This window comes from Oryzias latipes, chromosome 3, assembly GCF_053564925.1.
Source record: "Oryzias latipes strain Hd-rR chromosome 3, Olatipes_Hd-rR_3.1".
NCBI lineage: Eukaryota > Metazoa > Chordata > Actinopteri > Beloniformes > Adrianichthyidae > Oryzias > Oryzias latipes.
Window position 1 is genome coordinate 5,286,352 of NC_136239.1, and position 14,583 is coordinate 5,300,934.

Below are 14,583 nucleotides of genomic sequence, written 5' to 3' on the forward strand. Positions count from 1 at the left end.
CGACCTGGTCCCGGAGGAAGACGGATGGATGGATGGATCTTAGTATAAATTACAGTTTATGTCGGCTGCCTCTTTTCCGCTCGGAACCGGGATAACTGTAGAACAGGATGGATTATCTGGCAGCCAACCATTGCTTCTCCTGGACATCAGACATGGTCTGAACCACAGAACCGTGTTCTACCAAAACCTTGTCCCCCCCAGTCTCCAGTTTATGTGACGTAACCATGACAAGTGATCTAAACAGCTACTCCCTGTGTCCACAGCTGCATGTGATCATCAAACATTTCTAATGTTCTGCATTGTCAGGAGACAAGGAGACAAATTCAGAGAGGACAGGTGAAACCAGAAACTCCAGAAAGCCTTTTGCTAACCAAAAAGAAAATACTTTTCTACTTTTTCCATCTTGAAATGTGGAGCTGAAACCAAAGGACTGAAGCATACGGGGATCCAGAATACGCAGAATTTGCGTTTACGCAGGGTGAACATCTGCCAGATGGAAACAAAACTCATAGGATATTTGAAAAAGATCTTTGTTTTTTTGACAAAGGTATTTTGCCTGATATGGTTTTTTTTCATTGTTTCTCCACATGGAAACTATGCAGACTGGCCCCATGTGTTTGCAGGAGCTTCTTGCAATCGTTGATTTAACAATTCTATTCTCACCGCACCTTCGGGCAAAGATTTTGGCCCCCCCACAAACTCAACAAAATGTTTACACATAGTGAACAGCCCCCCCCCCCCAAAATAAAGATGACATCAAAGCGGGAGAAGCCGTCAGAAAACCAGGGCAGTCATGGTGCACAGCCAGAGCAGCTGACCTCTGATCGGAGGTTTGGTTCCCGCCCAACACACATACAGTCAGGACCATAGATAGTTGGACAGAGACACACTTTTTCTAATTTAGTTTCTGTACATTACCACAGTGAATTTTAAATAAAACAACTCAGATGCCATTGAAGTGCAGACTTTCAGCTTTTATTCCATTGGTTGAACAAAAAGATTGCATAAAAATGTGAAAAACTAAAGCATTTTTTAAACACAATCCCTTCATTTCATGGGCTGGTAAGTAATTGGACAAATGAAATAACCGAAAACAAAATGGTCATTACTAATATTTGGTTGATGTTGTTGGCAATGACAGGCTGAAGTCTTGAACTCATGGACATCACCAGATGCTGGGTTTTCTCCTTCTGAATGCTCTGCCAGGCCTTTACTGCAGCGGCTTTTAGTTGCTGTTTGTTTGTGGGCCTTTCTGTCTGAAGTTTAGTCTTCAACAAGTGAAATGCTGCTCAATTGGGTAAAGATCAGGTGACTGACTTGGCCATTCCAGAATATTCCACTTCTTTGCTTTAAGAAACTCCTGAGTTGCTTTGGCTGTATGTTTTGGGTCGCTGTCCATCTGTATTATGAAACGCCGCCCAATCAGTTTGGCTGCATTCACCTGGATCTGCGCAGACAGTATGTCTCTGGATCTGCGCAGACGTATGTCTCTGAACACCCAGAATTCATTGGGCTGCTTCTGTCCTGTGTCACGTCATCAATAAACACTAGTGTCCCAGTGCCACTAGCAGCCATGCACGCCCAGACCATCACACTGCCTCCACAGTGTTTTACTAATGATGTAGTGTGCTTTGGATCATGAGCTTCTCCACGCCTTCTCCATACTTTTCTCTTTCCATCATTCTGGTAGAGGTTGATTTTGGTTTCATCTGTCCAAAGAATGTTTTTCCAGAACTGTGCTGGCTTTTTGAGATGCTTTTAACAAAGTCTAATCTAGCCTTCCTATTCTCGAGGCTTAGGAGTGGCTTGCATCTTGCAGTGTACCCTCTGTATCTACTTTCATGCAGTCTTCTTTTGATGGTAGACTTGGATATTGATACACCTACCTCCTGGAGAGAGTTGTTCACTTGGCTGGCTTTTGTGAACGGGTTCCTCTTCACCATGGAAATGATTCTGCGATCATCCACCACTGTTGTCTTCTGTGGACTCCCAGGTCTTTTTGCGTTTTTGCTTTCTCAGGATGTACCACACTGTTGATTTTGCCTCTCCTAATACTGTAGCAATTTCTCACATGGTTTTTTCCTGTTTTCTCAGCTTAATGATGGCTCTTTTCACCTGCATGGAGAGCTCCTTTGACCGCATGTTGTCTGTTCACAGCAAAATCTTCCAAATGCAAGCACGAGTCCTCTAATCAACTCCAGGCCTTTTATCTGCTTCACTCATAATGACATAACAAGGGAATTGCCCACACCTGCCCATGCAATAGCATGGAGGTCAGTTGTCCAATTACTTACAAGCCCATGAAATGAAGGGATTGTGTTTAAAAACTGCTTTAGTTTTCACATTTTTATGCAATCTTTTTGTTCAACCCATGGAATAAAAGCTGAAAGTCTGCACTTCAATGGCATCTGAGTTGTTTTATTTAAAATTCCCTGTGGAAATGTACAGAAATAAAATTAGAAATAATATGTCTCTGTCCAAATATTTATGGTCCTGTTGAAGTGTCCTTGGGCAAGGCACAGAACCTCACATTGCTCCTGGTGGTTAAGGTTGGCACCAGCGTTTGGCCATCAGTGTGTGAATGTGTGGGACTGCAGCGCTCCGGGCCGTCTAAGAAGGTAGTAAATGAATGAATGGGACCAAAAGCTCTTATGGGGCTCCTAAAAATAGTGTTTTTAATCCACTAATGAAACCAAAACATACATGTAGAGGATATCCAAAGGGAGAAAGGAAATTATTATGGGATGTCCACAGGACCAACAGCTTAGCAGCCATTTGTGGCAAAGTTTGAAATTTAGCGTTTCTTTTACATTTTCCCTCAAGAAAACCTTTGTTTGAGGGATCCTCAGGAAATTTCACACACATTCCACCAGCTTAAGTCTACAACCACCACCAAAGTTTAGTCGACCTTTGACCTTAGGAAGAGGCAGCATCTTCCCTTTAGAACCAAATACAAATTTAAACTCCTGTTGGGGATTTCATTGAATTGCCTCCTAACTTCTCGAGCATCATGGGAAAACAACTGAGATTTTTATTGATACCAAACACAATGTTCACCACTTTAGCATAGTTAACATAATGAACATTTTTAGCCATTTTATGCTGAATGCAATGCTAGTGCTGTCAGGGGGACCATCAGTGTTTCCATGTTTAGCTTAAGTTGCCTTTCTAGGCATCTTGATTTTTTGCTGTGAGGGGCTGGAAGAGGTCGCTCAGCCAGAAAGAAAGGGGGGCACAAGTGTGTGTGAGGGGGGGGTAGTGGCTGTGGGGTAGTTCATGGCTTTAATTCGTCATTTTAAGTTTCTTAGTGACGTCAAAAACGGAGGTAATGAACAGACGTGGAGCGGACAAAGGCTGGGCAGAAACCAACACCAAACTGTGGTCACACCTGTGGTTTTACAGCTGATTTAACCCGGCAATTGTTTTAACCCGTGGTATCCTATGGGGTCCAGATGACCCCCCCCCCCCCCCCCCCCATCCATTGACGTGTTCTCCCTACCATGACAAAGGTGGATAAAGGTGGAAAGATTTCATGTAATCCATGGACACCAGTGAAGATCACAAATCATTGAAGAAAAAAGGTTCAGAGCAATAATGTCTAGTGGGTCTAGATGACCCAACTCCCAATGTTAAAGTGCCTAGGATAGCACAAGGGTTAATTTAACATGTTGACCGCACGTTTACAGGGTTTGTACACTTTTCAGCAAAGGTTTTCCATAAGATTTCCAAAACTAAATAAAATAGACACATTTCAGTCCGACTATTGTAGTCGGTGCAGAGGCAGGCAGGGACCGTCGATCAAGTACAGGAAAACAGCCCAGACAAGCAACAGCAGTTTCTCACCAGAAATCATCACAAGAACTCATTATTGTTAACCAAACTGCACAGAAATCCCTTCTGTCATCCCTCTCTCCCTCTTAGAGTGAACCAGCATGTCGGAGTCATGCAGGTTGTAGACGCGTCCTTATCGCCTCGCTTTACGACGTCAACTGTTGCAGTTGGAAAAAAAATATTAAAGCAAATTCTGAAAAAAAATTACGGCAAAAATCAGAAGAAAAAAACTTGTAAAAACGTTATTAATAAACTGACTTTGTTGCTTTGTGCTCAATATTGTCGTCAGGATTGAGTCAAACAAATTAAATAAACAGGTCATCCTGCTCAATATTTAATACTTGCCCAACATTTTCCTCTGTAGTGTTTGTGGATAAAGTCAGTGGGAAACGGCGGTGAAGTTAGTTTTATGTTGGATATTCCACAGACATTCAGCGCGGCGTCTTAGGGACCGTCAACAAGTTAGGATGTAGAGGTGACTTTAGATCAAACCCTAGACTCGCTGCTTTGCCGAGGTTCACACATGAATTCTGGCCGTTTCTACACGACCCAGCGATGTGGCACCGCCACACCATTTCAGTTTGCCAACACACAAATGTTTTCTATTCAAATTTCTGAGGTCTGCATATGAATTCTGGCATTTTTTTCCTTTAACTCCCAAACCAAACGACCCAACGAGTCCAAACGTGAGCCGAACTGTGACATCAGACACCACTTTGTTTTGACCTTTTTTACGTAACAAACTCCCAACACCGATAGCGATTTCAATCTCATAAAACTCGCTTCTTTTTAAATGTATTTTTGCATCCACAATATTAAAGTTTCAGGACTTTGACAGAAGTTTTCCTCCTTCATAAACTTTTCACAGACTTTCCAAAACCCGTGTTTAGCGCGTCGACCCGTAAACCCCCCGTCCAGCTCAAGAGATTTGGTTCAGAATTGACTTGTGTGAACGTCGGGTTGCAGTTCTTTATTCGTGGAACGGCGCCGTGTAAATGTACAGAACCAAAGGTCACAGAGAAACAAACGTCCAGTAGAAAAGACCCAGCAGACGGGGGCGCCGCCTCAGGTGAGGATGTCGTGGGCCTGCTGCTCCACCAGCACGGCCATGTTCTTCACGTCCCCGCACCACGAGTCCAGGCGCTCCTTCATGCCTTTGATCTGAAAGGAGACGGGTCAGAACCAGACCTGAGGTTAACCGCAGCACGGAGACGGACTTCCTGTTTCAGAAGGTTTGCTCTTTGATCTGACCTGCTGCAGGTCCAGGACTCGGGGCTGCACCCAGGTCATCTGCACCTTCTGGTCCACCTCATCGATGCTGCCTTTGATCAGGCCCACAGACAGAGCCTTCATCACCAGCAGCTCCACCTGGAGGAGGACAGAGCGTCAGGGCGGTTCCCAGGGTCTCCTGACCGCCTCCAGCTGCCACACTCACCTCGTTCTCTGGGATTTTGGCACTCCGGGCTATTTCGGTGAAGCTCAGCTGTCTGTGGTTGGCAGGACGAGTGAAGGTCATCTGGGGGAGAGGAGGGGGTCTCAATCTGCATGGATTCAAACCTGCGGCGTGCTGGGATAGAGGAAAGGCGTACACTCACCTCCATCACGCACAGCAGCTGGATCTTCTGCATCAGCTTGGCTTCGTGCCCCGCCAGGTCCGGCTGTCCACAACAGACCACAAAGCAGTGAGTGAGGGCGGAGTCAAGCACGGGGAAATGCGCTGATGGCGTTCAGATGAAACGATTGCTAACAAATCAGGATTAGGATTAAGAAGATGAAAGACAGAAAGCAAACAGGAGCCTTTGTTTCCAGTCTGTAGCTTTATTTTTAAAGGTTTATTCATTTATTCAATTTTCTTTTTGATGTTTCAAAATCATTTCAGTGAAATCTCGGTGTGTGGACAACGTTTACACGCTGTGACTCTGAAGTACATCATTACTGTGAACAATAGAGGAAGGAAGTATTTGATCCCATCAAGTACCCATTAGATCAGGGGTCTCTAACTCGCGGCCCGCGGGCTATTTGCGACCCCCGCCTCAATGTGAAAGTTTAATGTTAATGCGGCCCGCCAGTTTGTATGAATGACATTTTTTCATTGTCGTGTGTGGAGCTGATGAACCAACCAATCACAGTGGGGTATGTGACTCTAGAGGGCGTGACAATGACCGGGCTTGAAAGCAGGAGAACATTTAAGGCAGGACACCTGACAGCCTCCTCCCCGGACCACATTAAGGAGCTCCTTACTTTCCTTTTTAGAACGTATTTATTCACTCGTAATTTTCTAAATGCATGCAGTCCGTGCTGAACTTGTTTCTGGGCTGCACAGAGCCGGAGGAGGGTTACGGTTGCGGTTAGGCGCGCGGCGGCGTATCAACCCCGACCAAACGGTTCTCGTGCTGTGACTGCAGCACACCGCTCCCGCAGGAGATGGTCAGCTGAGGAGAATAAATGTCCCACACCTACATGAGTGACAGCTAACGGGGCTTGAACAATAAACACGTACGAGCGACAACAACATGTAGTGACACACTAAAAATACGTGGGGAAAATGCAACAATGAGATGAACCGGCACCTCGCCTGGATCGTTAGTGAAACCAGGCTGGGGGGTGAAGGCGAATCTGCAGCGAGACTGAAGGAGAACAGGAAGTTGGAGTTGTCCTTAACATTCAGTTTAGTTTTAATCTGCCTCTCCCCCTTAGTATGATCTGTTATTATATATTTTATATTTATTTGAATGTTTTGTAATATCTGTAGCCTTTTTTAATCAATAGGAATTTTAAATTATTTTAATTGATCACTCAACTATAAAAACTGTCGGACACGTTTCCCATAATGCATTATTTTGTGATCAACTGGCAGCTTGCAGTCAGCGCAGTACTAAATTTCTAGCTGCGTTCACTTAGGTTGGCGCCTTGGTCCCGCCCCTTTCTGGTGATATTTTTTTGATGATTGACAGGTGATGTTGGAGCAAAACTTTTGCTCGGAAAAAAATCATTCTGACATGAGCAGAACTCTCTGAAATTCCGAAAACGACCGTAGAAGAAGAAACATCGAGTTCCGTTGTGAACAAACAAGCTGCAGCAAGGAGTGAGACGATCTTCTAAACGCGATTTTATTATTGTTCTGATTATTATGAGGCGCCTGTTCGCTCATTATCTTTTTTAATCTGTGATGTTTTTTCTTGGTGGAACAAAGCCAGCAGAAGGATTCGGCTAACACGTGCCAACGACATCTAGCTTCTGATGTACTTAAAATCCATGCAGTCAATGCTGCAATCTGCATCCTGGATGCACGTCAACATGCAGGGAAAACATCAGCCTTCATTTTGTCTGGACACGACTGGAAACAGGAATCCACGTGATCAACACGGTTTCTCGGGACCGAGTAGCATTTCTCCGTCCCAAAGCCGCTCATCTGCTCAGAGACACGGTCCTCCTGAGTCCAGCAGCTCGCTCATGCAGAGTGGCGGGGCGGACTGCAGGTGGAAGCCTCCTTTGGACGCACACCGTAACAAAGGTCCCTCCCCTGTCCGCAGACACGAAGCTACGAGTCCAGCTTCACTGCACAAAGACGCGGTTTGTTTGCGTGGAGCAGCCAGCTGGTCCGGTTTGTGGTCTGAGGCCGCCAATGGAGCGCCACACCGTCTACGCATGACGCAAAGCCAGAGCAGCAGTGACCCACAGTCGGAATAAACGGTTTACACGCTCCACGATCGGATGTACAATCGGCACAACCCACCTGTCTCCACCAGAAGGAAATTTTGATCCGAATGAGTCTGATCGGAGCAGAGTATTTGGAACGGCGTGCTGACATGACGTTCATTCAGATCACTTCTGTCCATGTAAACACAGCTACTCGGGACTTGAGGGTACATGGCTCCACCCATCCTCCCATCCACATAGTGAAGTAGCCCTGTGCAGAAAAACACCTCTAAAGCACACCAAGGGTGTTCTTGGTGACTGTGGTTCAGCTGCTTTAAGAGCATCAACTAACTCCTGCTGTGTCGTTTTAGGCTGATCCTCTCTGTTCTCATGATCATAGAAGCCCCACCAGGTCAGATCTGGTTTGGACCTCAGGCCTAAAGGTGGATTGATGGTCATGTTCTTGTATTTTGTCCCAGTTGGACCAGCAGTCGTCCACGTCACCTCCAGCTTGTTGCTGATGGTTCTGTAGTCCAGTCCGGTCTGCTGCAGCTCTACAATCTTCTCCCTTAAATCCACTGAAAGCTCTTTAGAGTTTCCATGTTGGAGAGTTTCTACAGGTGATTAGTTCCAACGGGTGTCTTCAGTTTTAAACCCAACTGTCCGCTCAGTGGAAACGAGGCTCTAACGGTTACCAGGAGATCAAATACTTCTTCCCTCCACTGTGCGCGTGTGTGTATGACCATGTGATGGCTGCACATGGCAGCTGTGTGTGTGATGGCGTGCGTCACCTGCTGGCCCCAGGCCGACTTGAAGCCCTGAAACTTCTCCACATTTCCTGCGTTAAAGGCGTACAGCGTGTCGATCAGCCACTGCTTGTCCGTGTTTCTAAGGGACTCCAGGACCGGATGCATGAGCTGCAGAGACGAAGCGCACGTGCACACGTCACCTTACATGCACACGTCACCTTACATGCACAGCTCCGCCTGCATGTCAACGCCAGCGCGGCCCCGCCCTCACCAGCTCTCCAAAGTTGTAGACTCCCTCTCCCAGGAGGCCGGCCAGCCCCAGAGTGAAGGCTCGCTCCTGCTTCTCCGTTTCTGCGGAATCAAACGGTCATTCAGCCGCCCCTGTGCCGCCGACAACCCTCTGCCGGCACGCCACCTCTCACCTGGAAGGTCTTTGACGTCCACGCAGCCCAGGTAGCGAAGAGCGTCTTTGTAGTAGGAGGCGTGGTTCCCGATAATGCGGTAATATTTGCTGGACAGGTCGTAGAAGCGGCCGTGCACCGACGTCACGCCATGCAGGTTGTTGAGAATCTCCTCCACCTCCTCGATGATTTTCTGTGGAAGACGCAGGAAATGGTGACGCGCTCCCCCCTCGAGTTTTAACGAGGCTTTTACTCAGAGCTACGCCTGAAATCAGAACCTTTCACATCATCTAAGATGCTCCTCCTCCTCTGTGATGTCACTAACGCTCAGACCAGCAGCAGCTCATAAGCGTGCACGTCTTCTCTGTTGTGCACGAGTTAGAGTTCCAACATGGCGGCTGTCCTCCTCATCCTCAGCCAGGTGTGCCCCCCACCCCGCCCTGAGCGGGTCTGAGCGCGTGCGAGCGGCAGCAGGAGGTCTCACCTTGGTGGCGGGAAGGTCGCTGATTTCCAGCTTCAGACTGCCGATGGAGGTCTTGCAGAGAATGACGGCCTCCTCGCTGCTCTTCACCTGAAACCACGCAGAAACCACAAGTGTGACCCAGAATCCTTTGCTGCGCTCCGAGGACTTGCCGCGCATCACTCACCTTCTCTTTGGTCTTCTCCAGAAACGTGATGGCCTCTTTTGGATCTGGAACAAACACAAAGCTTACATGAAGGCTCCAGAGAGTTGGGGGGGGGCTCTGGGAAAAGGGGAGGGGGGGGCGGCTCACCTGGCATCTGCCGGGCGACGTACAGGATGATCTCCACCAGAGACAGGGGGTTGATTCTGCAGGGGGCAAAACAAGGCATCAGAAGCCACAGAGTGAATGGGGGGGGGGGGGGCAGCTTTAAGCACCTTCAGCTCACCTGTGTTCGAAATCGCAGATGAAATTTTCGTAAAGCTGTAAGAGAGGAAAAGACGGAAAAGTCAGCTGGGGGCAGACATCCTGTTTCAGCAGAAACCAGCCCCTGCAGGGACGTGGAAGCAGCATCAGAACCTGCTGCTGCTGCAGAAGCTGCTGCTGCTGCAGAACCTGCTGCTTCCACTTCCCTGCAGCAGCAGCAGCAGCTCAGGTGAGGCTCCGCTGCACTCACCTGAATGAGGCCGCCCCCCGTCTTGAAGCTGGGATCTTTGACGAAGTCTGTCAGGTTCAGCGTCAGCTGATGCCACAGTCTGTCAGGAGCAAAAAAACAAAACAAAAATCTGAGCCGCAGCGGGAAGACGCAGTTACGGTTTTCTCTGCCGAACACCTTCCCAGGCAAGAATGTTCCCGCTGGAACAGCATTAGACAAGCGTTCCCACAGGATCCATTTCAACTTGACCGCATCACCAGGAGACCTCGGTGTGATTGATTGATTGATTGATTGATTGATTGATTGATTGATTGATTGATTGATTGATTGATTGATTGATTGATTGATTGATTGATTGATTGATTGATTGATTGATTGATTGATTGATTCATTCATTCATTCATTCATTCATTCATTCATCCATCTTCTTAACCGTTTACTCCCTTTCGGGGTCACGGGGTTGCCGGAGCCTATCCCGGCCACTTGGGCGTAGGCAAGGGATGCCCTGGACTGGTCGCCAGTCTGTCACAGGGTAGAATATCTTCAACCACACATCCATTCACTCTCACACTCACACCTATGGACAATTTAGAGTTGCCAATCAACCTATGAAGCATGTTTTTGGAGAGTGGGAGAAAGCCGGAGATCCCGGAGAAAACCCACGCATGCACGGGGAGAACATGCAAACTCCACACAGAAAGGTCCCCCATTGATGTTGTGTTTTTCATGTCCGGGACTTGAACCGGGGGCCTTCTTGCTGTGAGGAAGAGCGCTAACCACTGCGCCACCGTGCCCCGTGCGCCCTCACCATATCAAGCTGTGCAATACGCATACCTCAGAATATGGCGAAAATTGCGATAAATGGTTACATTAAATGTAATAAAACAATCTTACGGCAGCTTGAAGTATTAAAGAAACAAATAAATCCCTTTCTGCATTTGACCAATCGGATGGAGCTCTTCTAGGTTAGATGTTCCTCCCATGTAGACGAGGCTCAGAATTTAAGGCATGTTGACTCTTATTTAAATTACACCATTGCACTGAAATGGAAATGGTGTTTTTGGCTGTTTTGCTATTTGTTCATGTATCGCAAAACCCCAAAAGATTAACGAGTAACCAATCTGAGGTCAGTGAGCACAACCAAAACTTTAAGATTACAGAGCAGATTTTTTATTTATGTAAACCTTTCAAAGATTTGAAGTTCACCATATGGCTCAAAAATACAGTGAAGGGTCAATGAATGCACTCAAATTTAACTTTAGGTTGTTAGATTGACACATTTCTGGCTGAGATGAACCACAAAGAGTTAAATAAATGAGTACTTTTACTCAGATGATCCTATGAGACACTTTATTTTGAAAGGAAGTCATTTGAGGGCTGCACAGTGGGGCAGTGGTTAGCGCTTTTGCCTCACAGCAAGAAGTCCCTTGGTTCAAGGCATGAAACAGAACACCAATGGGGGACTTTTTCTGCATGTTTTTTCTCTGGGGACTCTGCTTCCTCCCACCGTCCAAAAACATGCTTCATCGGTTAATTGGTCACTCTAAATTGTCCCTAGGAATAAATTCGAGAGTGCATGGGTGTGTGATTGTGACCCTGTGACAGACTGGCGACCTGTCCAGGGTGTCCCCGGCCTTCACCCGTAGTGGCTGGGATAGGCTCCAGCAGCCCCGTGACCCCCGAAAGGGATAAAACGGAATAGAAGATGAATGAATGAAATCCTCTGAACCAACTTCTGTCAAAGTCAGAAACTACTTGATATTTCAAAAGAAGGCTATTTTCTCTCTCTGTTTCATCTATGGCAAAAACAATAGTTCATATATCTTATAGTTTGACAACATAAACACAAATCGTCTTTTAAATTTTGAGTGAAATGAAACTTTGTGGATCCTACTGGGTTGCGGTCGATGAGAAATGGACCTGAATGACTCGTGTTGAAGGTTGAAGACCCCTGACTCCTCCAGTTTGGAAGTTGATATTCAAGTCAATAGACCTATTTTAGTCAGTAGAAAATCTACAGACTTGATTGGGTCTGGTTTGACAATGATATAATATTTTTTTAAGACCTAACAGATAATGGAGGAAATCTTTTGACGTTCACAGAAAAAACATTATCTTTGTAGAACGTGTGTCACGCTTCCCCACTGCTCTGACTCATTTAAGCGAGAACACTTCATATAATAAGGAAAATAATTGTCTCATTGCCAACGTTACAGACTTTTTGGATTAATCTTAAACTTTACATTCCTCCTTTGTGTGCTTCAGACATTAACATTCATGCATAAGATGATTCATGATTAGATGATTCATTCTCAAATATGATTTGATTACTTGGCAAATATCACATTCATAGCCGTAAATACTATTAGCAAACCATCTTTTCTATGTTTTATAAAAGATTTCAAAATATATTGAACTTCACTAAAAACCATGCATACCTGCAAAACTGCCCGATTATCAACAAATCTCTATTTGGTTATTGTTTTCGTTTCCTTTGTGTCCTTTTTTGGTTCTTTAATTTTTATTCTGATCTTATTTTATTTTGCTTCAAGTAATGTATCACTTTGGTCACCAAGAGATGACTGTATTATGTCTTCTGAACAGCTCCTATAATGTTATGTCATCAATAGTGTATTAGCGTGTTGATACGGTCTAAAAAACGTTTTCATTTGGTCTTTTTTTGGGCTGTAGAGTTTAAAAACTACATCGTTTTCCTGATCAGATCAAAGGCATTACTGCCCCGCGTCACCATCTACTTAATGTTAAACAATTTAACACTTTAGTAGCTTTGAGAAACATAATTTATTCCTCTTCTAAATCTGGTAGCCAAATGTTTTGGTAGGCTAATGCTAGCGCTTAGCATTAGCTCCGTGACTCAGCGCGCATTGCAATGAATGAGCGGCTAACGGGGAGCTAAGCTAAGTTTTCACATGTCAGACTTTTCTTACCTTTTGTTGTATAAATCTTCCAGCGCGTGCCACTTTGCCGCCGTCTCCGGCGTGGAGCTGCTGCTCTGTTGTTGCTTAAGGTACCCGCTGACATCTTTCATGGTAGCGAAAAGACGAAAGGTAGCTTCAAAGAGAGGCTCTTAAGTGAATCTCAACTGTTAGTTAGCCGTCTTTGCTGAGAGTCTGCGCATGTGCATGCCGCACAGTGCGCTGGGAAATGTAGGAGGTTGATCTGTTTGCTAACTTAAAGTATTTACTTTCTTTTAGTATAAATTTTAGATTGCAAATAGGTGACATACTCGCAAACTCGCGATTTTCGGTATAAATAGAATATATTTAGCCACATTCAGAAAGACTAACCTCTAAACAAAGCTTTAAAACATTTGGCAAAAGAAGAATCTGTAAAAGCTAACGACGGACAGGAAGTTCATGAAGCTCAGGGGTCATGATACGTTCACTGAAACAGGGAATTTGTATAAAACATCTACCACGTTTTTTTAAGTGGCGATACAAACATGAAGCCCATCATTAAAAATCTGTAATAAAATATTAAAGTCAGACTGAGACTTTCATATATCATATATCTGTGCTGTTCAGTTTTCTATTCCATCGTTTTTTTTTTAAACTAAGGATAAACCCTGCTTCCTTAACTTACTTCAGATACAAGCAGTGACCGTTTACATTCATTTTTTATATAAATAAATAGATAGGTAAAACTACCAAACCTAACAATCTAACAACATCAACCACTTTTTATTGTGAAAACTGTGAGAAATATTTTATTTCCGATGTTCACGAATGCATCAGGACGCCAGTGTTTACAGTCAAAGCAGATGATTTTGCTTTTCATGCGTCAGGAAAACGGGCAGAGTGCCGCGTCTGTCACTTTATTTTGAGTGGACGTCCGTGCAGGTGTTGCACAGGTGTTGCACAGGTGTTGCACGGGTGTTGCACAGGTGTTGTACAGGTGTTGCACGGGTGTTGCACAGGTGTTGCACAGGTGTTGTACAGGTGTTGCACAGGTGTGCAGGCACAGCTGCGCGGTGATGGCAGGGTGGGTGTCGCTGCATTCCTCCAGACCGCGTGCATTGCTCGGCGCTTTTGGATCCAGGACTGTATATGGTCAGTGCCCAAACAGCGCGGTCACATGAACACTGCTGTTTTACTTTTCATCCTGTGAAAGGATGCAGGCGTCAGTGTGAGTGGACACTGCTCAGATGTGTTCTCTCAGCAGAGGTGATCTAGATGTTTATGCTCTTGATGGGTATAATGTCTCCACAGGCTCCTGGCTGGTTGGCTGGTTCCCGCCCGCTGCTGCTCTGCTCAGGTACTCACCTGCAGGACACCTGAACCACACCTGTCCTCTCACCAAAACTGTGGGTTCTGTTCCACTGTCACACAAACTGCAGACAACAAAGGAGGCTTCGTTTTTTGTTTGTTTCTTTTATTGGTGCGATGCATTTGCCCATAGGAGGAACTGAATCTGAGATGGGGTGGGGTCCTGAGGGGGGATTTATTCAAGTAAAAACTGTCTCTGTCATCCGTTTGGATCAGCAGACACAGATGTAGAGGAGTCTCTTGAATTCAGATTCAAACTGTTTCCACATTCCTTTTCTTCCAAATCTCAGCGTTTTTTGGTGTTGTTTTTTGTTGGGCTTGGTCACTCACAGATACACACACCCGTCCCGGTGGGGGGGCAGCAGAGGACTCTTCACTGGAGGTGGGGGTGCGTCTGTAGTGCAGCTGACTCTGCAGGACATTGCCAGGAGCCTCCGGGATCGGCAGCACAAGCGGGTGGTGGTGATGGCCGGAGCCGGGATCAGCACGCCAAGCGGCATCCCGGATTTCAGGTTGGCTCGAGAAAGCGGGCGGAAAAACGTTTCTTGTGCTCTGCCGCTA

The 14,583-nt window shown here is 45.9% G+C and overlaps 2 protein-coding genes across 4 annotated transcripts in view; one reads left to right on the top strand and one right to left on the bottom strand.

Annotated features, from left to right (window-relative positions):
* sirt3 (sirtuin 3) overlaps positions 1 to 14,583 on the top strand; it is a 38,081-nt gene that overhangs the window by 20,812 nt on the left and 2,686 nt on the right. Inside the window, exons 1-3 of one of the 3 annotated variants that reach the window (XM_004066778.5) lie at positions 13,485 to 13,806; positions 13,966 to 14,011; positions 14,355 to 14,534. In XM_004066778.5, the coding sequence (XP_004066826.1) occupies positions 13,731 to 13,806; positions 13,966 to 14,011; positions 14,355 to 14,534 (302 nt within the window). In that variant the 5' untranslated portion in view covers positions 13,485 to 13,730. Of the gene's footprint in view, positions 1 to 13,484; positions 13,883 to 13,965; positions 14,012 to 14,354; positions 14,535 to 14,583 lie in introns of those variants that run through there. The other 2 variants (XM_023951749.2, XM_078944971.1) reach the window with 2 other exon arrangements.
* Positions 4,787 to 13,115, bottom strand: psmd13 (proteasome 26S subunit, non-ATPase 13). Its single transcript, XM_004066777.5, has 13 exons — positions 12,685 to 13,115; positions 9,758 to 9,836; positions 9,530 to 9,564; positions 9,394 to 9,449; positions 9,268 to 9,311; positions 9,105 to 9,191; positions 8,642 to 8,813; positions 8,491 to 8,570; positions 8,262 to 8,387; positions 5,427 to 5,489; positions 5,267 to 5,347; positions 5,083 to 5,199; positions 4,787 to 4,992 (listed from the first exon to the last, which is right to left on the bottom strand). Exons 1-13 carry the CDS (start codon positions 12,783 to 12,785, stop codon positions 4,897 to 4,899), a joined length of 1,137 nt encoding a protein of 378 aa, XP_004066825.1. The 5' UTR covers positions 12,786 to 13,115; the 3' UTR covers positions 4,787 to 4,896.